Source organism: Kogia breviceps, chromosome 14, assembly GCF_026419965.1.
Source record: "Kogia breviceps isolate mKogBre1 chromosome 14, mKogBre1 haplotype 1, whole genome shotgun sequence".
Taxonomy (NCBI): Eukaryota; Metazoa; Chordata; class Mammalia; order Artiodactyla; family Physeteridae; genus Kogia; species Kogia breviceps.
The window spans coordinates 13,467,419-13,492,113 of record NC_081323.1 but is presented as its reverse complement, the minus strand read 5'-3'; the positions used below and the strand labels follow the sequence as shown (position 1 = coordinate 13,492,113).

At 45.7% G+C, this 24,695-nt stretch overlaps 1 protein-coding gene and 1 pseudogene across 33 annotated transcripts in view; one reads left to right on the top strand and one right to left on the bottom strand.

Annotated features, from left to right (window-relative positions):
* The window catches only part of ZMYND8 (zinc finger MYND-type containing 8), a 126,080-nt gene that overhangs the window by 45,250 nt on the left and 56,135 nt on the right, over positions 1 to 24,695 (bottom strand). For all 33 annotated transcript variants that reach the window (XM_067013882.1, XM_067013877.1, XM_059038741.2 and 30 more), the window contains 4 exons: positions 21,818 to 21,873; positions 18,948 to 19,025; positions 17,795 to 17,910; positions 9,732 to 10,213 (listed from right to left, as the gene is read on the bottom strand). In XM_067013882.1, coding sequence (XP_066869983.1) covers positions 9,732 to 10,213; positions 17,795 to 17,910; positions 18,948 to 19,025; positions 21,818 to 21,873 — 732 coding nt within the window. The remainder of the gene's footprint in view (positions 1 to 9,731; positions 10,214 to 17,794; positions 17,911 to 18,947; positions 19,026 to 21,817; positions 21,874 to 24,695) is intronic.
* LOC131741679 (nucleophosmin-like) lies at positions 13,512 to 14,557 on the top strand (annotated as a pseudogene).

Here is a 24,695-nt window from a genome sequence, read left to right as displayed (position 1 = left end):
ATCTTACTCTTTTTATAAATAAAGCACACACGCAGTATGTAAAAGGACATACAATACGTTTAAATTTCATGAGGGTCCACTCTTAAGTATAGACCCCAAAGAACTGAAAACCTATACTCAAACAAATCCTCAAAGCAGCACAATGCACAGCAATGCAAAGATGGAAACAACCCAAGTGTCCATCAACAGATAGACAAGCCCCGGTATAAAGGAATGAAGTTCTTTTTTTTTTTTTTTTTTGTGGTACGTGGGCCTCTCACTGCTGTGGCCTCTCCCGCTGCGGAGCACAGGCTCCGGACGCGCAGGCTCAGCGGCCACGGCTCACGGGCCCAGCCGCTCTGCGGCATGTGTGATCCTCCCGGACCGGGGCACGAACCTATGTCCCCTGCATCGGCAGGCGGACTCTCAACCACTGCGCCACCAGGGAAGCCCCCAGAATTGTCTACTTTGAAATGATTACCCTTCTGTTATGGGACTCTCACCTCCATTTTAAAAAATATTCACGGGAGGACAACTAGGAAGGAAGTGTCTAAAAGGGCTCCTTCTGGGGTGATAACGAAGAAAAGGTTGGGAAACACTGCCCTAACCCATCACTTCCCACGAAGACCCTGTAAGAGCTCCCCACGGGTCCCCTACCACCTGCCACAGCACCCCCTCGCAGGGCACCTCCACCCAGCAGCCGGGACAGCGCCTTAAGCAAGGAAAGAAAACAGCACTCTTCCACCTAAAACCACCCAGGGGCATCCAGTTCCCCAGAATAAAAGAACCCAATGAGACATCTGACCTTTCCTCGCCTCATTCTGGAATCTCCAGCCACGTGGCCCCTTGTGCTTGGCCCCTCCAAGATCAAGTCCGCTCCCAACTCAAGCCTTTACACTTGGAATTTCCGAGGAAACACACCCCACCCACCCAACCCACCACTGCCACCAGATCATACTGGCTAGCCATCCTCAATGGTGGGTCCAATACCACCTCCTCAGAGCCTTCCCCTGCCAGCCCCATCTAAGCCGGCCCAGGTGCCCCCTTTTGCCTTGAGAATATCAGCTCCAGGAGAACAGGCTCCTTGCTGGCCTCTGACGCCGCCAGGTGCCTGAGACATTTACAGCATGGGCAGATACATGAGATGATTAATTGAAGAATGAGTTCTCCGCTCCTCTTCTCATGACTGTGGTCACGATAAGCAATAAAGAAATGATAATGACAACCAAGATAAAACCTCTCCATTACATAGGTGCCAATTTACACCACCTCCTCGATATTCTGCAGCTACTAAAGGCATGCTGAGTGATTAAGCATCCAAGGAAAACACACGGGTAAGCAGCTCACAGAGAAACACAAATGGTCAAGAAGCACACTTAGAGAGAACCCTGAGCTCGACATACATAAATGTAAACTCAGGTAAGGCATATGGAGATGTACGGGTAAATCTCCATCCTACATCCTTTTCACCTGCATGGTACACTTGTTTCAAAAATAACACCTAGTGTTCAGGGTAGATGAGGAAAGAGGTACACTCACAAGCATCAAAACACTATTCAGAGGCTTCCCTGGTGGCACAGTGGTTAAGAATCTGCCTGCCAATGCAGGGGACATGGGTTCAAGCCCTGGTCCAGGAAGATCCCACATGCTGCAGGGCAACTAAGCCCGTGCGCCAGAACTACCGAAGCCCGCGTGCCTGGAGCCCATGCTCTGCAACAAGGGAAGCCACCACAGTGAGAAGCCCACACACCACAACGAAGAGTAGCCCCCGCTCGCCACAACTAAAGAAAGCCCACACGCAGCAACGAAGTTCCAATGCAGCCAAAAATAAATAAATAAATTTATATTTTTTTAAAAATAAAAAAACAAACAAAAAACAAAAACTATTCAGGAGAGCAGTTAGGTGATAATGATATTAAAATTAAAGTATACCAAATGTAAAATAGCTAGTGGGAAGCAGCTGCATAGCACAGGGAGATCAGCTCGGTGCTCTGTGACCACCTAGAGGGGTGGGACAGGGAGGGTGGGAGACACAAGAGGGAGGGGATATGGGGATATATGAATACGTACAGCTGATTCACTGTTATACATCAGAAACTAACCTAACATTGTAAAGCAATTATACTCCGATAAAGATGTTTAAAAAAATAAATAAAAAGTAGATGCTTGAACACAAAAAAAAATAAAAAACAAAAAATAAAGTGTACAGGGAATTCCCTGGCAGTCCAGTGGTTAAGACTCTGTGCTTTCATTGCCAAGGGCATGCGTACAATCCCTGGTCGGGGAACTAAGAACCCACAAGCTGCATGGTGTGGCCAAAAAATTTTTGTAATTTTTTTAAATAAAATATTTTTTAAAATTAAAGTATACATAACACACAGACCCCGAAGTTCCACTGCTATGAATTCACCCCATAGATATAAAAGTGCCCCTGATACTGGATATGCACGAGAAGGTTCACTGCAACAGTATTTATAATAGCAAAGGAATGGAAGATGGCTTATAAATGCCTATTCATTAGAGACTGGCTAAATAAATAATGGTATAAATACCATACAACCCTTAAAAAGAAAGACTCAGGGCTTCCCTGGTGGCGCAGCGGTTGGGAGTCTGCCTGCCAATGCAGGGGACACGGGTTTGTGCCCTGGTCCGGGAAGATCCCACATGCCGCGGAGCGGCTGGGCCCGTGAGCCACAGCCGCTGAGCCTGCGCGTCCGGAGCACTTTGCTCTGCAAAGTCAGAGGCCCGCGTACCTTTAAAAAAAAAAAAAAGACTCAGATCTCTACATCCTGACAAAAATATGTGTGGGAAAAAGAGAGAAAGGTAAAATCAAGTGTGCATAGAAATGTCCCCAATATGGGCTTCCCTGGTGGCGCAGTGGTTGAGAGTCCGCCTGCCGATGCAGGAGACACGGGTTCGTGCCCAGGTCCGGGAAGATCCCACATGCCGCGGAGCAACTAAGCCCGTGAGCCATGGCCCCTAGGCCTGCGCGTCCGGAGCCTGTGCTCCGCAACGGGAGAGGCCACTAACAGTGAGAGGCCCGCATACCGCAAAAAAAAAAAAAAAGAAATGTCCCCAATATGTGTAAATGTTTTTGAAAAGGATGCCCACATCTTCAAATGAATGTACACATTATTTTTTTGGCAGCACATCCCATAATCATGGAAACTTTGGAGAAAAACTGGAGCCTAGAAGTGGGGATAAAAAAATAAAAAAGTTTAGCTTTTCTTTTATACCTTTCTATACCACTCTAATATTGCTGGGTTTCATTTTGTTGTTTTAATTCTAACATGTGCGTGTAGTCCTTTCACTGCTTTAAAAAAAAAAAAAAAAAAAAGGTCAACTAGAGGCATTTAGATTATGGGCCATTTTGCTCTTTTAAAAATGCTTTTAGGACTTCCCTGGTGGCGCAGTGGTTGAGAGTCCGCCTGCCGATGCAGGGGACGTGGATTCGTGCCCCGGTCTGGGAAGATCCCACATGCCGCGGAGCGGCTGGGCCCGTGAGCCATGGCCACTGAGCCTGCGCGTCCGGAGCCTGTGCTCCGCAAAGGGAGAGGCCGCAACAGTGAGAGGCCTGCGTACCACAAGAAAAAAAAAAAAAAAGAAAGAAAACACATCAATGTATCTGTTTAAAACATTTGCATTCACATGACTTGATAAAATCTACCTACTACTGATGAGAATATGTGCACTCAAATAGAAAGATGCCAAAGAAACACTGCTAAGTTGAAAGAAGCAAAACGTTTAGTACAATCCCATTCCATCACACACACACACACAAATTATTATTGTCATCATCACTGTGATTATATACATTAAAAAATTTTAGCCACCCAATTCTTAATAGTTGTCACCTCTCAGGGTGAAATTCTGGATATTTATTCTATAGTATTAACATTTGAAAGGCATATCTTATATTCAGGGGAAAATGATGTAAACTGAAATGTAAATTTGGAGAGCTTCAAAGTTGAAGGTTAAGCAGAGTTTTATCAGTGCTGAAATTCAAAAGCATGGTACATAAATCTGTGGCTCTCAATGAGGACTGGAGTGGTGACCAAGCCCCCCAGGGGATACGTGACTATGTCTGGAGATGGTTTTGGCTGTGATAATTGTGGGAAGGGGGGTGCTACTGGCATCTAGTGGGTAGAGGCCAGGGACGCTGCTAAACACCCTACAGGGCACAGGAAACCACAGAGAATCATCCGGCCCAACATGTCAGTAGTGCTGAGGTTGAGAAACCCTGTTTTAAACCACTCTAGACATTTTTGAAAGCAAAAAGACAATTGGAAATGCACGTTTCAATTAAGCCTTGAAACAGATGCCAATCCTTTTATAAAGCCATAAATCTTGCCCAAAGGAAGACCTAATTGCCTCTGAAGTCACAAATAATTTAATCAGATTTTACACTCTGATGTACAATTCACAAGCAAGAGCTAAAACACATCATTTATTATCGACGTTTACAAAACCCCCAGACTGTGCTAAGTGCCCTTCTGACTACATGAAACACGAGTCATAGGATTAAATTAGAAAAAAAGGCCCCTTCCCTCCCACACACCCCCCAGCCCTCTGGGGGAGGTGGCAGTGGAGGAGTTAATGACTCAAGCTGAAGTTCCTCTACTTACAAAGCCCCGGCAGCATCCTACACATTCAAAGGGCTGGTGGCATCTTGCACCACTCTTGGTGGCATGAACAAATGAGCTCCACAGCATAGAATCACTGGATGGTCTAGGACAGGACAGAAATGCTGTCCTGAATGGTTATTTAGTTCATGGAAAAGTATTTAGAACACAAGGTTAAGTTAAAAAAGAAAAACCTAAACAGTCTACACCAAACAGGTGATCCATGAAGCCAGTAGTTCACAGATGCATTTGATGCGCTCTATAGGTTTTGTTTGTTTTGTTTTGTTGTGGGTTTTTTTTCAGCCACACAGCATGCGGGATCTTAGTTCCCCAACCAGGGATCGAACCTGTGCCCCCCCTGCATTGGGAGCATGGAGTCTTAACCACTGGACCTCCAGGGAAGTCCCTATAGTTTTTTTTTTTTTTAATTTGAGCCAATGTGTAAAAGTTGGGGTAGTTTGCATTTTTAAAATATTTGAGGGGCTTCCCTGGTGGCGCAGTGTTTGAGAGTCCGCCTGCTGATGCAGGGGACGCGGGTTCGTGCCCTGGTCTGGGAGGATCCCACGTGCCGCGGAGCGGCTGGGCCCGTGAGCCGTGGCCGCTGAGCCTGCGCGTCCGGAGCCTGTGCTCCGCAACGGGAGAGGCCACAACAGTGAGAGGCCTGTGTACCGCAAAAAAAAAAAATTGAGAATTCTCTTGAACAACCAGAAATCTGGCAACACTAAGCCACATCCCCACTTGGCTAGAAACAGCAGAGGGATCTGGCCCCTAGTGTCCTTTAAAAAAAGCACACCTCTCTGGCTCGGCACACACGTACGGGAAGAGTAAGTACTGCTTTGGAAAGTGTTACACACACAAGCACCCATGAGTGTGTCAATAGTCATGAAGATGAAGACGAGCAGATTTCTGCTTTAGTTCACCCCAGTCCTTATCACTTCCAAAACTCACTCATTTCCGTATCTGCCTGATCCCTGGAAGTATTTGAATTTTCAACCTGATAATATGATGTATAAACCAACATAGAGTAAGTCCAGGACGGGAATTCCCTGGCAATCCGTGCTTTCACTGACAAGGGCACAGGTTCAATCCCTGGTCGGGCAAATAAGAGATCCTGCAAGCCACTCAGTGCAGCCAAAAAAAAAAAAAAAGAGTCCAGCAAACAATTTCTAAGGGCTGACTGTGGAAGGTGGGATTATCCCTGACTTTAGTTTTTGTAACTAACACTTGTTTTAAGACAAACATGTATTGATTTCACAGGGCAAAAAGAGTATCTGAAACCATCTTCCCTTCTCCCTGAAGGAACCCACATGGGGCTGTAAGACCAAAAGACCACTATTGAGAGTGGTGAAAGCCAGGCCCCAGGACTCTTAGCCTAATACATATTAATGACTTAAATCAGGATCCCACAAGCAAATACTGGCAAAGGCATCAATCTGGCCAGGAGGTCTAGATAAAAGGGGAATCAGTCAAATCATGGAGAATATAAACCACTCTGACCCTTGACACGACAAGATTCCAAGAGTGAAAGGCATCTGGCTGAGCAAAGGGCTCCTCAGAGAGCTAAATCCAGCCCAAAGGGTTACAGACACATGATTCTGAGCTCCTCAATCCCCCAAACAAAAGGAGGGTTTCTAAACTCTCATAAAAATTTTATCTAATAACTTATTTCACAATGTGTAGTCTTATGCAACTGGCTACAAATTTTTTCCCTGCTGAAACTAATAAGGTTTTTCAATACTATGACAATCTTTTTAAAAAAAAAAAAAAAAAAATTTTTTGGATAAAGAGCAGTCTTGTCTCAATTATACTCTCTTTGATTGTTGGGGCATTTCAATAAATAACCCACTTCTCCTTCCACCGAATGCTATTATCGCTACCAACAGCAGAGGGCAGTGGTGTGCAGTGCAAAGAAAGCCCATCTAGATTCAGGATCTGGCTGTGGGAACTTCAGCACCCCTGTACTCTCCGCCAAGGACTTGAACTTGCCTTCTGTAAAATGGGGAGACTGACTCGGAGTCTCTCTTAGTCTATAACAGAAACTAGAAAACCAATGGGCCAAATCTGAAATACCACCCATTCTTGTACGGCCTGTAAGCTAAGAAGAGTATTTACCATTTTTAAATGGTTTGGTGGTGGTTGGGGGGGCGGGGGGGGGATTAATAGTTCATTAAACATACAAATTATATGGAGTTCAAATTTCAGTGTCTCAGCCACATACTTACTGCCTATGGCTGTTTTAGTAACACAACCAAGGTGTTGAATAGTTGCACTGTTGTAACAAGAGCCCTACAAAGCCTAAAATATTTACTGTCTGGCTCCTTACAGGAAAGAGGGCAATTTCTAAGACAAAAACAATTTTTAATAAATACCTTCTCTTCCTACACTATTCACTGGCTGCCTAACTCATGATCAGCAAAATAACCCAGGCACATACTAGTAAGCAGTTATATTTTGGGAAACGGCTTTAAATTCTACTGAAATGGGGTATCTGCTAACTTACCACCTCAAAAGTCACTCATATAATAAGGAGTTTTGTCAGGAATTCTGAGGTCATTTCAACCTCTGAACCTCTTGAGAAAAGAGAGAAGCTTAATTAAACCCATTACACGTGTTCTTCTTATTCCTCTAAAACTATGTTTCCTGAAATATGGTGCTGGAACATCAATAGTGGTTCAGAGACCAACATGTTTTACTTTACAAGTTATGTGCTAATTTCATGTGTATCAGGAAAAAACACGGCAAAAAATTTAAACACATGAACTTATACACTTTAGCTTAGCATTTATAAACTGCATCTGCAATTCATAAATTACAGATTTAATATTTAAGAATGTAATAAAATAGGTGGTACTTAAGATTATGGCAAAAATTCATAGCGGTCAAAGTTCAGGCAACAGTAATTCATGGGATTGCTGCCGAGTTAAAACACTTTCTCAAAAGCATGATCTCTATGAGAACTAAAAGGCTGAGGAGTTTGTGTGATTATATACCATGTTAACTTGGCTTAAATGGAATCATGTCATGAAATAAAAGTAAGCTTTTAAGGGCTCTGGTCAGAAACTAGGGGGCGAAACGGAAGTTTTTTCTGAGGCTGGTGAACAGAAGTTATGTCATCAGAACAAAGCTCTAAAACTCAACTGTGAGTCCCTCAACCACATGGCTGGATCAGACCTGGAGAAAGACTGCAGCCTTTATTCTGAAGAATCAAAAGCTGTTGGTAATTAACTCTCTACTCCACCTATAGCCATTTGGAGAGCAGCTACAAGCAGTACTTGAAAGAAGCAACAACATGAACCAAAATGAGTGGAATTCTTTGAGTTTACCAGTAAGTCCCCATCATTTTATCTTGGGACATTGGTGGTCTTTTAACTGATGCCTCTTCCTTTTTTTTTTTTTCGGCTGCACCATGCGGCTTGTGGGATCTTAGTTCCCCGACCAGGGATCAAACCCAGGCCCTCGGCAGTGAGAGCGTGGAGTCCCAACCACTGGACAGCCAGGGAATTCCGGATACCTGCTCCTCAAAGAGTTCTTATGTGAAGGAAAGAAGGGGGAAGGTGGTGTCTGAAAGGCTATCCAAGGGTCATGCTCTGGCCAGAGGTCTAATACTGGTGATCCAACTCGTAGATGTGCTTTATTCATTCTGGAAAATATCTTAAGACATTTTGAGCTGACATTTCATAACTGGAGATTGTATATTAAAATGCAGATTTCCCATTTCTCTGGAACATTGTTAAGATGTGAAAACAGTTTAAGTCCGGGCTTCCCTGGTGGCGCAGTGGTTGAGAGTCCGCCTGCCGATGCAGGGGACCCGGGTTCGTGCCCCGGTCCGGGAAGATCCCACGTGCCGCAGAGCGGCTGGGCCCATGAGCCATGGCGGCTGAGCCTGTGCATCCGGAGCCTGTGCTCCGCAACGGGAGAGGCCACAACAGTGAGAGGCCCGCGTACCGGAAAAAAAAAAAAAAAAAAAAATTAAAACACAGTTCAGTCCACATTCCTGTGGACATTCCATGGGCTGAAACCCTTGAGAATAGGGCGAGTGTCCTGGGGTTCATCAAAAGTCTCCCCAGCCCAGAGCCTGAGGGCTAGCTGCCTTCATCACCATGTTCAGTGTGGAGCTTCTTTCTACCCATGCTTCTCTAAGATACAACAAGAAAGAACAAAGAGTAAAGGCCGTGTTTCAAGAAAAATGAGAATATACCCATTTCCTTGTGGAAACAGAGTTCTTAAAGGTTTTAACATGCAACCAAACTGTCTGGATAGAAAGAATTCAATTTAAGTCACCCTTGCTTTTGTTACACTCAGCCAGCATCCCTCATTTGTAATACCTCTCTGAATCCACATAGGCATGGGATGAGCAACTAACAGAAGAAATGATAGAGTAGCCAACATTTTTGCAGCACCTACTGTTTCAGGCGCCGTCCTAAACCCTTTACGTATGGTGGTTCATTTATCCTCACAAAAGCCTCTGAGGCAGGTCCTATCATTATGGTCGTGTTACCAGTAAGGAAACCAAGCCACGGAGGGATTAGGCAGGTACCTTGCCTAAAGCCACAGGGCTAGTAAGCAGCAGAGCTGGAATCTAACCCGAGACCAGCCTCCTCATTCGTCACCACTGCTAACAGCAAGCAGCAAGGCTCCAAAGTGTAACACAACCGCTCAACGGGGGCACCTTTGAGAAGTGGGACTGCTCTGGGGAGAGAATATTCTTGTTTCCTTTACATGTTCCTCTAATATTTGAGCCTTAAGTAATGTGACTATCTGGTTTTGATAGAAAAATGTTTCAATTAAAATAAAATTCTTGAGAAAGAAAAAGACTGTTGTCGGAAGTTGTGATTCATCTCAGAGGCATTTGAACAGAACTCTGAAGGATTTCTGGCCACCTCTGCCCACTTCTAGGAACGACCTCCAGCTGGCCTTTGGCGAACACTTTTCTCATTTTTTTGGGTCCCTAACAGCAAGAATCCCAATGAGTTACTCACTTAAAAATTAAAATTTGCTCCACTGGGATGAAACGCCATGCAGCTCTCTTTGACTTTGTGATGCTCACCAGGTAGGGCCAGACAGGTGTGGCCCCGATGGGAGCCCCTGTGTCCCAGGGGGCCCCTGTACCCTCTCCCACCTGGGGCTGACCTGTGCTCTTGTCCAGGAAGTCCATGGACTCCTCACTGGCGCTCAAGTGGCTGGACGTGGCCTTCTTCTCGGCGTCCTGCTCAGCGTCGGAGCCTGTGTGCACGGAGGAGTTGGTACTCATAGGGGAGCGTGGCATGTCCGACAAGGAGATCCTGCGGCCTGCGCCCCCACTCAGCATTGGCTTGCTCATCAGGATCTTGGGTGACGCCGTCATGTCAAAGTTGAGCTTGACCTTCTCCTGCTTGTCTATCTTGGCAGCACCAGCGCTGGGGTTGGAGGGGTCGAGCAGCATTTGGTACTGGCTGTTGGGCGTGTAGGGCGTCCTGAATGGAGAATAATTAAAGACCCCAAACTTCCGGCGGATGTTCTCCACGTAAACCTCCATCTCTTGCATTGCACTGTTGAAGATGCTTTTGGTCTTTTTCACAGAAAAAGGAATCTCTTTAGACATGAGGTAGCAATTATTTATTGGAACCCAGGCCCTGGGAGTGCAAAAGAGAAAGGGAGTTTATAACTCAACTGTGGTCATTTCCAAGATTTTTAAGTTTTTTACAAATTTATTGTGCAAGAACACTTAACATGAGTTCTACCCTCTGAAGAAATGTTTAACTGAATCACACATAACTGCTGTATCAACTGAAAAACAAAGCACAACCTAAAAGTTGAGAATTATTTTTTATTTGGAGGACAAAACTGAGGACTTGGACTTCCCTGGTGGCGCAGTGGTTAAGAACACACCTGCCAAATAAATATATAAATAAATAGATAAAATAATACACCTGCCAGTGCAGGCGACACGGGTTCAAGCCCTGGTCTGGGAAGATGCCACATGCCGCAGAGCAACTAAGCCCGTGCGCAGCAACTGCTGAGCCTGCACTCTAGAGCCCAGGAGCCACAACTACTGAAGCCTGTGCACCTAGAGCCCGTGTTCCACAACAGAGAAGCCACTGTAATGAGAAGCCCACACACCGCAACGAAGAGTAACCCCTGCTCGCCGCAACTGAAAGCCTGCATGCAGCAAAGAAGACCCAACACAGCCATAGATAATTAAAAAAAAAAAAAAAAAAGGACATAAGCCTAGACGCAGCCTCTCACTCAGATCACGCTGAGGGACTTGCTCTGCTCCCAAAAGCCCAGGGAGGAGCCAGTATATATAGGAGGTTTTGCAACAAAGACCAGGTAGTGGGAACTTCAAAGATTATTGTTAATTAAAGAAAACCAAGCATCTCAAATTAAAGAATTTAGCATTTTTTCTACGTATGGAAAGATGTAAGCATCAGGGCTCACTGACTGACATCATTCCTTTGATATGCACTTTAGCTATGAGGACAGGATCCTGTGCTATCCCATCCTGAGTGTCCTCAGGGTGCACCGCTTAGGGTGGCTACAGTAGCTGAGGGCGGGGAGGCGGGCTGTTTGTCTTCAGCCTGAGTTCCCTCAGGGCTCACCATCTAGGGTGCTTGTACTGAGAGGGCAGGCAACACTTTTTTCGACAGCTGATTATAGGTATATGTTGGTACAGCAGCTCTCTAGAGCTTATTCATTTTGTTTAACTAAAACTTTACACCTGTTGATTAGTACTCCCCATTTCTCCCTGCCCCCAGCCCCTGGCAACCACCGTTCCACTCTTTGATTGTATGAATTTCACTATTTTAGACAGTTCGTACAAATGGAGCCACGTGTTGTGTTTCTGTGACTGGCTTTACCCCCCCCTTAGCCTGAAGTCCTCCAGGTTCAGCCATGATGCCACATACTTCTTAAGGCTGAACATTATTCCACTGTATATACAGACCACATTTTCTCTATCCATTCACCTCTCGATGGTCATTCAGGTTGTTTCCAGAATTTTTTTTTCCTTAATGCAAACCAAATTAGCCTAGTGGATTTTCCAAGATTCTTAAATACATATTCCTTTTTTTTCAAATGACTTGGTTTGAATGGTTAGTTAACGATCCACCTAACAGGCATGTTCTGTCACAAGGACCACACGTGAACACGAAACTTAGCTATGACATTAAAAGGCTCAAAAGCTTAGTCATTTTAATCCATTAAAACAGTAATAAATTCCCTTTGGCTCTGGGTTGGTAGAGTAAGAAAACAGTCTGCATCCTAGACTACACCTCTGAAGAGAGAATTATCCCCCAAATCTCACTCTCCCGCACTCAGACATAAAGCACTTTCTTTTCTTTTAAAACTGAAATTCTACACGGGACTAGAAGGAAACGTTGGACAACCACAACCCTAAAAGGAGGTGCGTGATTCTGAACGTGAGATAATTAACATGTAAAGTAACGGGAAAAGAGCCCATCAGCCTTGGGGCATGTGCCCTCCAGCTCCCGCTCAAGGCTAGTTCTGTCTTCCTACATTCAACACCCACCCCCGACACCCCACCCCACCCCCCGCTTCCCAGCGTGCCCTGCAGAGATTCACTAGAACATGAGCTGCTTTTCTGGAATTAGCCATGCACGTGACTGCAGGCAGGAGAAAGGACCACCACCACTACGCTCTGGGGAAGGCAGAGCCGATCGATACAGGAGCATCCAGGGTGTAACTATGTGACTTAACGCCCCAGCCTCAACCCAGCTTGTAGCTGGGAATCTGGGGGGAATGAGCTTTTCCAAGGAGACCTTTAGGATTTCATAGACCATAAACTCAAGCCAAGAACTAAGCAATAGGGAGCAAAGTAGACTGCGGAGAGGTGGAAAACTCATGGCCAGTCTAACACAAGCACCACCTACTCAGGTGCTATCAAAGTGCCAGGTGGGAATTTGGATCCAACCCCACCAAGTCTTCCAACATTTTAAAGAGAAGTAGAAAATACGGACTTTTTCTATTCTCTTTTACCCAAATGTTAACAGTTAGCGTCTCACTCCTATTTTTTAAGAGAAAACCACCCGGGAGAGATAAAGCCTGGCCATGGGACAGAATTCAGGACACAGGCTGGCTGCTCACAACTCTCGGTGATACTACATCACGACCCAAATGAAAACTGAACACCCAAAAACATCTACCCGCTCTCTCCGAATGCTGGAAATCACCTGCTTCTCATCTGCTCCAACTCGTGGCTGTCATTCTGCAGAGACGGGAGGAACCACAGGTACAGGCAGACAGAACAAGGCCTGGGCAGGAGCCAAATGCCCTCAGGGCCAGAGTCTCCGGGGCCTCTGTGGGTTTCAGCTGGGTGGGCGAGAGTCTGGACCAGGCAGGACTCTGAGGGGCAGCGGGGATCCCCAGGCCGCCCAGACAGCTAACGCCCCTTCCCTAAGCCAGCCTCAGCTCTGTCGTCGGGGAGCTGGAGGATGAGCCCCCACCTGGAGGGGTGCTGGGGGAGACGCACCTGACCAGTCCCTGCACCACCAGAAGCTGATAGCCAGATGGTCCCTGTGATTCTGCCCACCCCCCCACACCCCCGACTTTTGTCTGGAATCAGGGCCTTACGTTCAATGAAGTTGCTTCACAAGTGATTTCAGAAAAGGGTTTCTTTTCCTTTAAAAAGGCCCAGGAAATACTGAAAGGGAAATCAGATTTGCTTAATGATAGAAAGCCTCTGGGAGGCTATGTCCTGAGAGACGACAGAAACACACAGCTGAGCTACTTCCTAGCTCTTGGGCCTCAGTTTTCCTATCAGTAAAATGGGGATAAAAGCAGCTTCTACAAAAAGTGCTTAAAACACTGTCTGGCTTTCCCTGGCGTGATTCCGTCCTGCGCGACTGTTCCCTGGAACAGTAGTCTTTTATCTCCGTCCACCTGCTCTCCCACCTGAGCGTATGCCACCAACCCATGGAAGATTCAGTGGACATGGACATGAGCCCCCCGAGGCCCCAGAACTATCTTTCTGGCTGTGAACTAAAGGCTGACAAAGATGCTCACTTTAAGGTGCATAATGATGAAAATAAGCACTAGTTACCCTTTAAGAACGGGCAGTTTAGGGGCTGGTGTAAAGGATGAACTAACTGCACACTGTCGAAGCAGAGGCGATGAATTATGAAGCCAGTCCAATTAAAGTAACACTGGCAACTTTGAAAATGTCTGTGCAGCCAACTCTCCCCTGGGGGCTTTGAAATAACACCACCCGTGGTCTTATGGTTGAAGTGTGTGGATTCAGGGCCTGTGCATATTAGTGGACAGCACTCAGTAGCTGTTAAGGAAGATGCAGAGTCAGAAGACGAAGAGGAGGAGAATGTGAAACTTCTAAGTGTATCTGGAAAGCGTTCTGCCCCTGGAAGTGGTAGCAAGGTTCCACATAAAAAAGTGAAACTTGGGCTTCCCTGGTGGCGCAGTGGTTGAGAATCCGCCTGCCGATGCAGGGGACACGGGTTCGTGCCCCAGTCCGGGAGGATCCCACGTGCCGCGGAGCGGCTGGGCCCGTGAGCCGTGGCCGCTGAGCCTGCGCGTCCGGAGCCTGTGCTCCGCAAAGGGAGAAGCCACAGCGGTGAGAGGCCCACGTACCGCAAATTTAAAAAAAAAAGTGAAACTTGCTGCTGATGAACATGAAGATGATGATGACTTTGATGATGAGGAAGCTGAAGAAAAAGCTCCAGTAAAGAAATCTGTATGGATACTCCAGCCAAAAATGCACAAAACCCAAACCATAATGGAAAAGCCTCAAAACCATCCACACCAAAATCAAAAGGTCAAGAATCCTTCAAAAAACAGAAAAAAACTCCTAAAACACCAAAAAGGACCTAGCTCTGTAGAAGACATTAAAGCAAAAATGCAAGCAAGTATAGAAAAAGGTGGTTCCCTTCCCAAAGTGGAAGCCAAATTCGTCAATTATGTGAAGAACTGTTTCCGATGACTGACCAGGAGGCTATTCAAGATCTCTGGCAGTGGAGGAAGTCTCCTTAAGAAAATAGTTTAAACAGTTTGGTAAACTGTTCTGTCTTATTTCATTTCTGTAACAGTTGATATCTGGCTGTCCTTTTTACAATGCAGAGTGAGAACTTTCCCTACCGTGTCTGATAAATGTTGTCCAGGTTCCATCGCCAAGAATGTGTTGTCCAAAATGCCTGTTTAGTTTTTAAAGATGGAACTCCACCCTTTGCTTGGTTTTAAGTATGTATGGAATGTTATGACAGTACATAGCAGTAGTGGTGGTCAGACAAATGGAGATGGTGGGGAGACAAAAATATACATATGAAATAAACTCAGCATTTTAACACAGTAAAAAAAAAAAAAAGGCTATTTTTTTAAGCTCTGCAGGCATTTGATAAAATATTTTCTACATTTGTATATAATAGTGTCTGTGAAATAAAACTGAAAAAAAAAAAAAAAAAAAAGGCAAAATCTCTTAAAGGACAAAAAGCCCATGATGAGACTCTACAGAACATGCCTTGATTTGTACAAAAGCCTCCAGGGGCTCTCTCTCTCTCTAACATTTATTAACTTGACAGTGGGGGAATTCACTGGCGATCCAGGGGTTAGGACTCCCGGCTTTCACTGCCAAGGGCCCAGGTTCAATCCCTGATTGGGGAACTAAGATCCCATAAGCCACACAGAGCGGCCAAAAAAAAAAAAAAAAAAAGACAATGAACATGCAGTGGTCTGTGCTATTTCTTATTCTGCTGTCCTGCCTTATTTTGCTTACCCCTGGTCCAGGCTTATGTTTTGGCTCTGCAAGCTCAAAGCAAGCTCCCTGAGAAGGGACAGCACATCACAACCCTTGCAGCCTCCCCCTGAGTCTGTGTCCTGTTTCTGGGTCGGACCCAGAGCAGGCTGTCGACAAGCCTGCCCCGTTCTGCTTTAAGAACATCCTGGGGAGGAAGGGACGTCCATCCTTTTAAGAAGTGGCTTCCACTACAGCTGTCAGGGACTCCCTGCCCAAGGCCGACTGAAACCTCTCTACAACTCCTACCTACTGTCCCTCCACCACCGGGATATCCTTAACGACTCCCTCAATGTGCACCCTGCACCCAAAATGAGCCTGACAGTTCGACTGGTCCCCTCCAAGGCGACAGGAGACACCACGGAGAAAGGGTTAAGGAAATCTCGTGGGGCATCAGACTTGGGCAGCTGTCTTTTTTGCAAATGTAGGGGGACCGGCTTCCAGGACAGCTCCCTCCCAGAACCAACCTACACCTGCATGTTCAAGGGAAACAGCCTCTGGAAACAGGGCTGGTGAAGCTCATGGCCCCTAAGCCACCTTCAATGGTTGTCAGGCAGGCAGGAGTAAGAGGTCCATGCAGAGTGGGCACAGCTGGAGCAGAATCCGTGAGTCTTTAAGGCTCTGGGAATATTTGGTGCTTGGGGGACAGCAATGCTTGCCCCCCGCCATGGATATCCTAAGTATTATCCACACTGAGTTACACTATAGAATAATCCCGAATCATCAAGACGGTTCATTAACACTTGCCATGCTCTAATGAAGAGGCAGGAAGGTGTACAACCTGCCATATCTCTTGCTCTTCAAATAAAAGCCAGACTTCTGACCAAAGCCGCCCTGATATCCCAGGCCCACCGAGCCCACCCCTCTGATCCCACCTCTTACCCACCCTCTCCTCCCTTATCTTGTTCAAACCACGCTGTGCTCCTGGATTTCCCTGAGCAACCAACTCAGCCTTGGCCTGCCCCTCCCTACCTGAGTCCCTGCTCTCTCTGGCCCCTCCACCCAGATCGTCACCCGGTCCCGCCACTACCTCCTGACCTGAGATCATACTGTCTATTCCCCACTTGTATGTCATCTGCCTTCCCCACTTCCGACGGGCAGTGTCTGCCTGCCCGCTCCTGTATCCCAGCATCTAGTACTCAGCCTGGCACACGGCAGGCACCAAAGACATGTTTCTTTGAATTAAAGAACAAAGGAATTTTAGAAAAACTTCCCCCAAAATGGTCAAAATCAAAGTATAATACTTCCCATCAAACCTAGAACCATCTCAGCTAATTTCCATTTTGTCTCCTATCAATGGATTGCCGGGATTCCTGGTAAATGATTTCAGATGACTTTGATATTCTTTTTTTTAGCGGGGGCGGCGGGGGGGCGGCAAGATGACAAGCAACGTTTAACAAAGAGCAATATTTCAGATTCTGGTGGTGTTTAAAATGAGAAAGTGTATTTTCTATACATTCGGTGGGTGGGTATAATTTTCAAACTATGCCTGTTAAATATTCTCCCCTACACACACACGTGCGCGCGTGTGCTTTCTCAGACTACTTGGTAGGGTTTCGGGAGGCTTTTTGCCTCATTTCCTCACAGTGTGACTCTTGCTAAAAGGGAACCAAGAAATCACCCGCCGCTCATCTCTGTCTACCTGTTGTTCTGAAGCGCACGGGGGCCGCGCTCCACAGAGAACTGCTATTAGCTGGAATAATTCACATCGCTGGGAGAGGGGGAGAGGGGAGGGCAGGAAGGCTGGCAGGGAGGGCTCACACCTGTCAAAACAGCAACCCCTTATAATTTCCCATTTTAGCTCCACAGAAAAGGCAACAGGAGGGGAGTACCCAGCGCAACGATGGGAGATTCATTTTCCCGGCAATCTGGGGAAATGCTTCTGATCCCTGAAAGCATTATTTGGAAAAGCAATTTGGGCGGTGATTTAATTTACTGCGGCAAAACCCAAAAAAGAACAGCAACACTTAAAACAGCCGTGGAGGGCTTCCCTGGTGGCGCAGTGGTTGGGGGTCCGCCTGCCGATGCGGGGGACGCGGGTTCGTGCCCCGGTCCGGGGGGATCCCACGTGCCGCGGAGCGGCTGGGCCCGTGAGCCGTGGCCGCTGGGCCTGCGCGTCCGGAGCCTGTGCTCCACGACGGGAGAGGCCGCAACAGGGAGAGGCCCGCGTAACCGCAAAAAAAAAAAAAAAAAACAGCCGTGGAACCTATGCCGATGCCAGCTGCGTCCACAAAACCACGAAAGCAAGATTCTTTTCCAACACACCTGAAGAAAACTGAAGCCCGGGCGTAATCAGGCTTATTAACACAGCCCAGGACAGTATTTTTAAAGTACAACATCACTGGCTGGTATCAAGACAATAAAATAGTAGCCGTACCCACCGCCCCTTCTTGTATTCACTGACAGGATCAAAGGTTCGGTCACAGCTACGCGTTTGAAGCCTGTGTTTAACGCCCACCTGTCGTGTTGTCCAAAGAAACGGGCATCAACCTGGCCATCTTTATCCCTCAGAGCTTTCGCGGGCCAGAATGGAAACCCCTTCAGTTTGGCCCAAACCAAAGGATGTGGATTGCTCTAGGAAAAGAAAAATAAAATCCAGAGTTTGTATGTATTCGACAGCAAGATGCACACATAAAGCTCGGTGGGTGAGGTTAGGCTAAGGCAGAGGTGATACAGGCCACGGAATGAAAGCAAACGATTTCCAGCAGTGTCTCCCCACGTGGCAGTCCCCAGATGTGTGGCCAGGAAGCCTGGGCAAGGCTGGGAATGGGGTTCAATGGGGAAACCAAAAAGAAGTGAGCACTGACCAAAACGAGGCTTGAACTCTGGCTGTGCCGCTCTTGCCTTAGTGGGAGCGAACAAGAGATTGTACCTTTCTGGGCAACACAGGGACAGTAATACCTACACCCTCTGTTAAGCTGGAGGGTTAAATGCACCTTACATCCAGCATATAATAAGGGACGGCATTAGCTAACTTCATTCTTTACCGAGAGCTACTCAGGGCCTTAACGATTCAGATGTCCATCTCGAAAGGCAGGAAAAGACAAACTATGTTTTGATTCTCAACTTTACTTGCCCCGATCTTGCGGCCCAATACCATCCCCCCGCACCCCCATCCTCCCAGCTCACCCCAATGACACACTTCTCTGCAGAACATCAGTTTGGAAAATACGGATCCATGGAGACAACTAGGGTGGACTTTCTCTCCCCACCCCAATCCCAACCTCAAGAACCATGGTTTAGAGAGACCATGGAGTTAACCCTGGGAGGGATTTCCAAACCATACTCATTTAACACCACTCGGCTCATCATCTGCATGACTTTGGCCTGTCTCTCCTCTCTGATGAGCTTCTTTTCACTCTGCATCCTGCTGTTTTCGAGGGCTAATAAACCCGGTAAATCGTGACGCTACCTCTGGCACATGGCCTTTCAGCCAGAGAGGTTTATCCCACCTGGATGACTCCCATCCTGCCCAACTTAATTTTCAGTAAGAAAATTATTCTAAAACTTCATCCAAAGTTTCATCCAATAAGCCACCTGGAGAAAGCTGTCCTGGGTCACCCAAGGCACAGAGTTCAGAAAACAAAGAAAGGAAAGGAAATCCAACTTACACAAGGCTCACAAAACCAGTTATCTCGTTTTTGGCAAGCAGCTAGATAACACTCTGGACAAACTTCGATTTCATTCATCTGTAAAGCAAAAAATGTGTTAGAATGTGTCATTCCCAGGGGCCTTATATCTGCAGGCCCTCCAGAAATGCATCATGATACTGGCAGGTTAAGATTAGCTAACCTAAGTCCCACGGTGGGGAACACACCCTGGACATCAGTCCAACTATTTCTCACCAGCCCCGACTCACCCACCTAGCCCCAGCCACCATCCTCTCTCGCTGGACCATGTCTCCCAGCTTCCCAAGCTTGGTCCATTCCCCACACAAACAGAGCAGCCAGAGCCACCTTCTACAAACACAGATCCCATCTGGTCCCTCTCCTTAGACCAGTGGTTCTCTACTGGGACAGTTTAACCCTTCCAGGGACACCTGGCATAACCGGAGATATTTTTGGTCATCGGTCATCACAACTGTGGTGGACAGTTGAGACTGGAGTCTATGAGGGCACAAGGACAATTCCTGCGACAAAGATGTCTCTGGCCTCAAATGTCCGTAGTGCCAACGTTGAGAAACTAACGATGAAATCTAAACACCTGGTCAGGGCTTCCCCGGTGGCGCAGTGGTTGCGAATCCGCCTGCCAATGCAGGGGACGTGGGTTCGTGCCCCGGTCCAGGAGGATCCCAAATGCCACGGAGCAACTAAGCCCGTGCGCCACAACTGCTGAGCCTGCGCTCTAGAGCCCACAAGCCACAACTGCTGAAGCCCGCGTGCCTAGAGCCCGTGCTCCGCAACAAGGGAAGCCACGGCAATGAGAAGCCCACGCACCGCAACGAAGAGTAGCCCCCGCTCGCCGCAACTAGAGAAAGCCCACGCGCAGCAACGAAGACCCAACGCAGTCAAAAATAAATAAATAAATACATTTAGATAGATAAATAAACACCTGGTCAGTTCCTTCAAGGCCATGCGTGGTCTACCTGTGTGAGCTCCCCAATCCCTTCCCTCGACTCTGGCCTCTGCTTGCCATGCTCAATTCTATATATCTCTAATCACACCATCCACAGCAATTAATTAATACACCACGTTACTCTATTTTATTTCCACGGATAACTGAAAATTCTGTAACTGACTGTCCTCTCTCTTTAGAAGGTGCATTCCCCCAGAGAATCGTCATGACTTAGAACTAAGGGCCCTGGAAGCTCCCTTCTTGGATCTAAATTCAGACTCCACTACATCCTAGCTCTAGAACTTTAGGAACAGTTGCTTATACTGTCTGAGCATCCATTTCCTCACCTCATAGGATGGGGATGAAAGCAGTACCTACCCAACAGAATTATTATAAAAATTAGATGAGATAAGTGTAAAGCACTTCAAGTGACAAGGTGCCAGACACATAGCAGGTGCTCAATTAATGATTATTAATTAATAATTTTATAGTAATTACTAATTACAATGGACTGACCGACTGAGGGCAATGAATAAATGAGTGAATGAATGAATGAGTGAATGGTGGACCATATTTCTCCCTTCTACCCACTCTCCTTCTGGGCTATTACAAAGGTACTGGGTAGAATAAAGCGGCAACATCAAGTCCAGGACAGCCCCGGCATTGGAGCCCACAAAGCAGCACTGTGTTGCCAACGGGTAGGTTCAGAATGCCAGACAAAGAGCATCTGGGTTCAATAAATTCTACATTATGACAACCCACCAATTAAAAGTCTAGGCTTCGGCACCCGGATCAGGGGAAACGAATCCTCAAGGGGTAAAAACTGAACAACTCACCCAGAGACAACTCCAAGTCTCCAACAAGCATATCAAAAACAGTCCACCGGCACTTGCATCAACGAAATCAAAATCACAATCACAATCACAGTGAGATGCCACTGTTTTTTACTAATCACACTGGGGCAAAAAAACATATACATACAGTTTTCAAATTGGAACTTCCAACATTGCAAAACGACACAGAAAAACCACCACATTTGTTCACTCCAGGTCATTGTATAAGTAACGCTGTAGCATTTCCAGAAAACAGTCAAAAGAGGTATCTACCCAAAGCCATGTTGATAGCCTCAGACCTAGTAGTTGCATTTCTAACAATTATACTAAGGAAATAAATCATCAGAACAACCATGATAAATTCTATTCTTCCTCCGTGTTTGATTACCTAGGAAAACACTCAGAGTGAAAAATGTGGATTATAAAACTCTCTATATACAGATATATAGACATGGACATATCCTAAGATACCCAAATGTTTTCTTTACAAATGAACGGACGGATAGATGAGAGTGCAGACAGGCTGAAGGCCATTACATCTCAGTTTTTTGTGCTCACAACAGGGATCTAACAAAGAAAGGCTCCCCTGCACCACTTCTGCCATCAGCCTGTCCTGCAACCACTAGAGCCTCAGGGCACCCAGCCCAGGAGCTTCATTTCATCCACACCATCAAAACTAGGGGGTATTTTACCAGGACACCTGGGCCACTCTCAGAGAAACTCAGGACCTTTCCTGCAAATAATGTCAAAACCCAAATACCTTCTGCAAGAAGACTGAGGGGATGCCACAGATTGTGGGGCAAAGAAATCACAAACTCTATTTGACCCAGAAAACTCAGGATGTGCAGTGCTGGACCACGACTCAAGGCTGAAAAATCCCATCTCTCTTAGATCTAAGATTAGCTTGTTGATTTATAACATATTATGGCATATCTGTTGCTTTTACTTTCCTTGAAGAGAGGGGCGCTATCTGTACCTCAACAAATTCCAAAATTACCAGAGCTACCCACTGGGAGATTCCACCAATGGAAACTTCAATCACCCCAAGCCTTAATTCTAGGTACACTTAAAAGGGGACAGTAGGAAACACATACCTCATGCTCACAGATTTTGATGACTACTTTCGCTATTTGCGTCAATTTGTGATTTCCTGAGGGAATAAGAAAATAGAATTAATTCAAATGAAAACACAGAAATACCCAGCCTTGAGATTATACTTCCACTTACAACATTTTAACTTGCTTTCTTCCAGGATTAACCTTTTAAAGGTTAAAAACCATACATTTCTGACTTCTAACATCAGTTCAGATTAGGTGACTTTTCCCATGAACCAATCTTTGGTGCCTAGGTGTCATCTTCTCTGAAACATAACAATTTGTGTTGGTTTCCAAAAGCTCATGAATTAATATTTGAAAGATGCTTTTATATTCTCAAGGCTCAAATTAGTGAAAAGGAGCCTTCTTCTGCCCATTGTCCCAGACGCCAACCCAAGAATAGTACAGGAGAAAGAAGACATTTAATTGAGTAACTCTAGTGTTCCTGGTGCTTTGAAATACATTTTCTTGTTAACTCTTCAAAAAGCCTTATTAGGAAGCAGGCATGAATGTTCTCAGTTCACCAAAGAGTAAACCAAGGCTCAGGAGTCATCACTTACATGAGACCATTTAGCTAACGAGTTGAGGATATGGCCCCAGGTCTAACTCTTAACCCTGAACCTTTACACTAAACCAGAGAACAAGATGGCCAAAAAGCCATGTTTTCTTCGAACATTATAACAACTTTTAGAAATTGTAAATTTGGTGGCAAAAAGATTTCATACGCACACACACAAATACCTAGATTTCTGGCCTGTCTTGAAAACTTAGAAGATCTAAGAACTCTGTATCCAATAAACCACTGGAGTGTCCAGGGGAGATACCCCTCCAGACCAGGTAGGAGTTCCCTGTTCTCCACAGTCACTCGCTCTCCCCATGGCCAGTGGTCATCCTGGCTTATGCTATTTTTTTGCTACCTGAGCTCATTCACTTGTTTATATGACCTTACTGCCCTTTCTATATATTTGAGCTTATAACCTTGACACAAATTCTCAATGTCTAGGGTACCTCTCTTTCTCTCCTCCCTGCACGCCAACCCTGCTACTGAGTTAATAATGCAAAACATGTACTTTAAGCAGTCAGCCATCCATTCATATATCTTTCCTCAAACATCAGCTACCAACAGTCTACGCTAGGCCCAAGGGTAAACAGGAAACAAGTTTGGCATCTGCCCTTAAAGGGCTTACGTCCTGGTGAGCAACTCAAAAAAAAAAAAAAAAAAAAAAAAAAGCACCATCCAGAAAGTGTGATAAAATGCTGCCATGGGGAAGTACAGGTACTGTGACAGCCCTTAACAAGAGTACATAGTATGGTCTGGGTCACAAAGGAAAGCTCCTCAGAGGACTGAAAGGCTGAGACTGAAGGATAAGGAAAACTCATCAAAGCGAAGAGGGGAAGAGTGTTCCAGCAGGGGACAAGAAGAAGAGAACAGGGCAGGACCCTGAAAGATCTACTTGGCCAGAAGGCAGACAGAGAGGACTGTGGGAGAGGGTAGGACAATGGGAAAGGTGCCCATCGAGGAGATTTTAATGGGAGCTCTCCTCCATTCTGTCCAGAAGACTTAACCCACAAAAATGCAACTGACAAAACTTTAACCAGAATATAAAGAACTCCTAAAACTCAATAATAAAAAACAAACAACCCAATTTTTGAAATGAGCAAAAGATGTGAAAGATGTTTCACCAACAAATGATATACAAATGACTAATAAGCACATGAAAAAATACTCAATACCAATAGTCATTAGAGACAGACAAAACCACCATGACATAATACTTCATGCCTTCAAGAATAGGTAAAATTAAAAACAGACAAAACCAAATGTAGACAATGATGTGGAGCAACAAAGATTCTCATATACACTGATAGAAGGAATGTAAAACAATACAACCAGTTTGCAAAACAGTTTGGTAAAATTTCTTATAAATTTAAATATAAACCTACTCAATGATCTAGCAATACCAGTCTTGGGTATTTATCCAAGAGAAATGAAAGCATGTGTCCACAAAAAGACTTGTATAAGAATGTTCACGGTGGCTTTATTCATAACAGCCAAAAACTGAAAACAATCCAAATATCCATCAACATCAACAAAGGGAATGGATGAATAAATTGTATGTTGATACAATACTGTTACTGGACTTCCCTGGTGGCACAGTGGTTAAGAATCCTCCTCCCAATGCAGGGGACACGGGTTTGAGCCCTGGTCTGGGAAGATCCCACATGCCACGGAGCAACTAAGCCCTGCGCCACAACGACTGAGCCCGCGCTCTAGAGCTCGTGAGCCACAACTACTGAGCCCGCATGCCACAACTACTGAAGGTCGCGTGCCTAGAGTCCGTGTTCCACAACCAGAGAAGCCACCGCAATGAGAAGCCCGCGCACCACGACGCAAAGTAGTCCCTGCTCGCCACAACTAGAGAAAGCCCGTGCGCAACAACAGACACAGCGCAGCCAGAAATAAATAAATAATTTATAAAAATTATATATACATTGATACCACTCAGCGATAAAAAGAAACCAACCACTGATAGACCCAACATGAATGAATCCCCAAAATATTACACTGTGTCAACGTAGCCAGGCATAAAAGAGGGCACTCTGACTCCACTGGTATGAAATTCTAGAATATGTAAAACTAATCTCTAGTTACAGAAAACAGAATAATAGTTCCTTTTCAGGAGGGTGGATTTACTGGAGAGGGACAATTGGGAATATAATGGGGTGATAGAAATGTTCTAGGATCTTATTTGGGGTTGTAGTTACAGAGGTGGTTACACATTTGTCAAATTCATGGAATGTACCTGTAAAATCTGTGCTTTTTATTTTATGTAATTATTCCTCCATTAAAATAAGGGGTTTTTTTAAAGGACAGGTA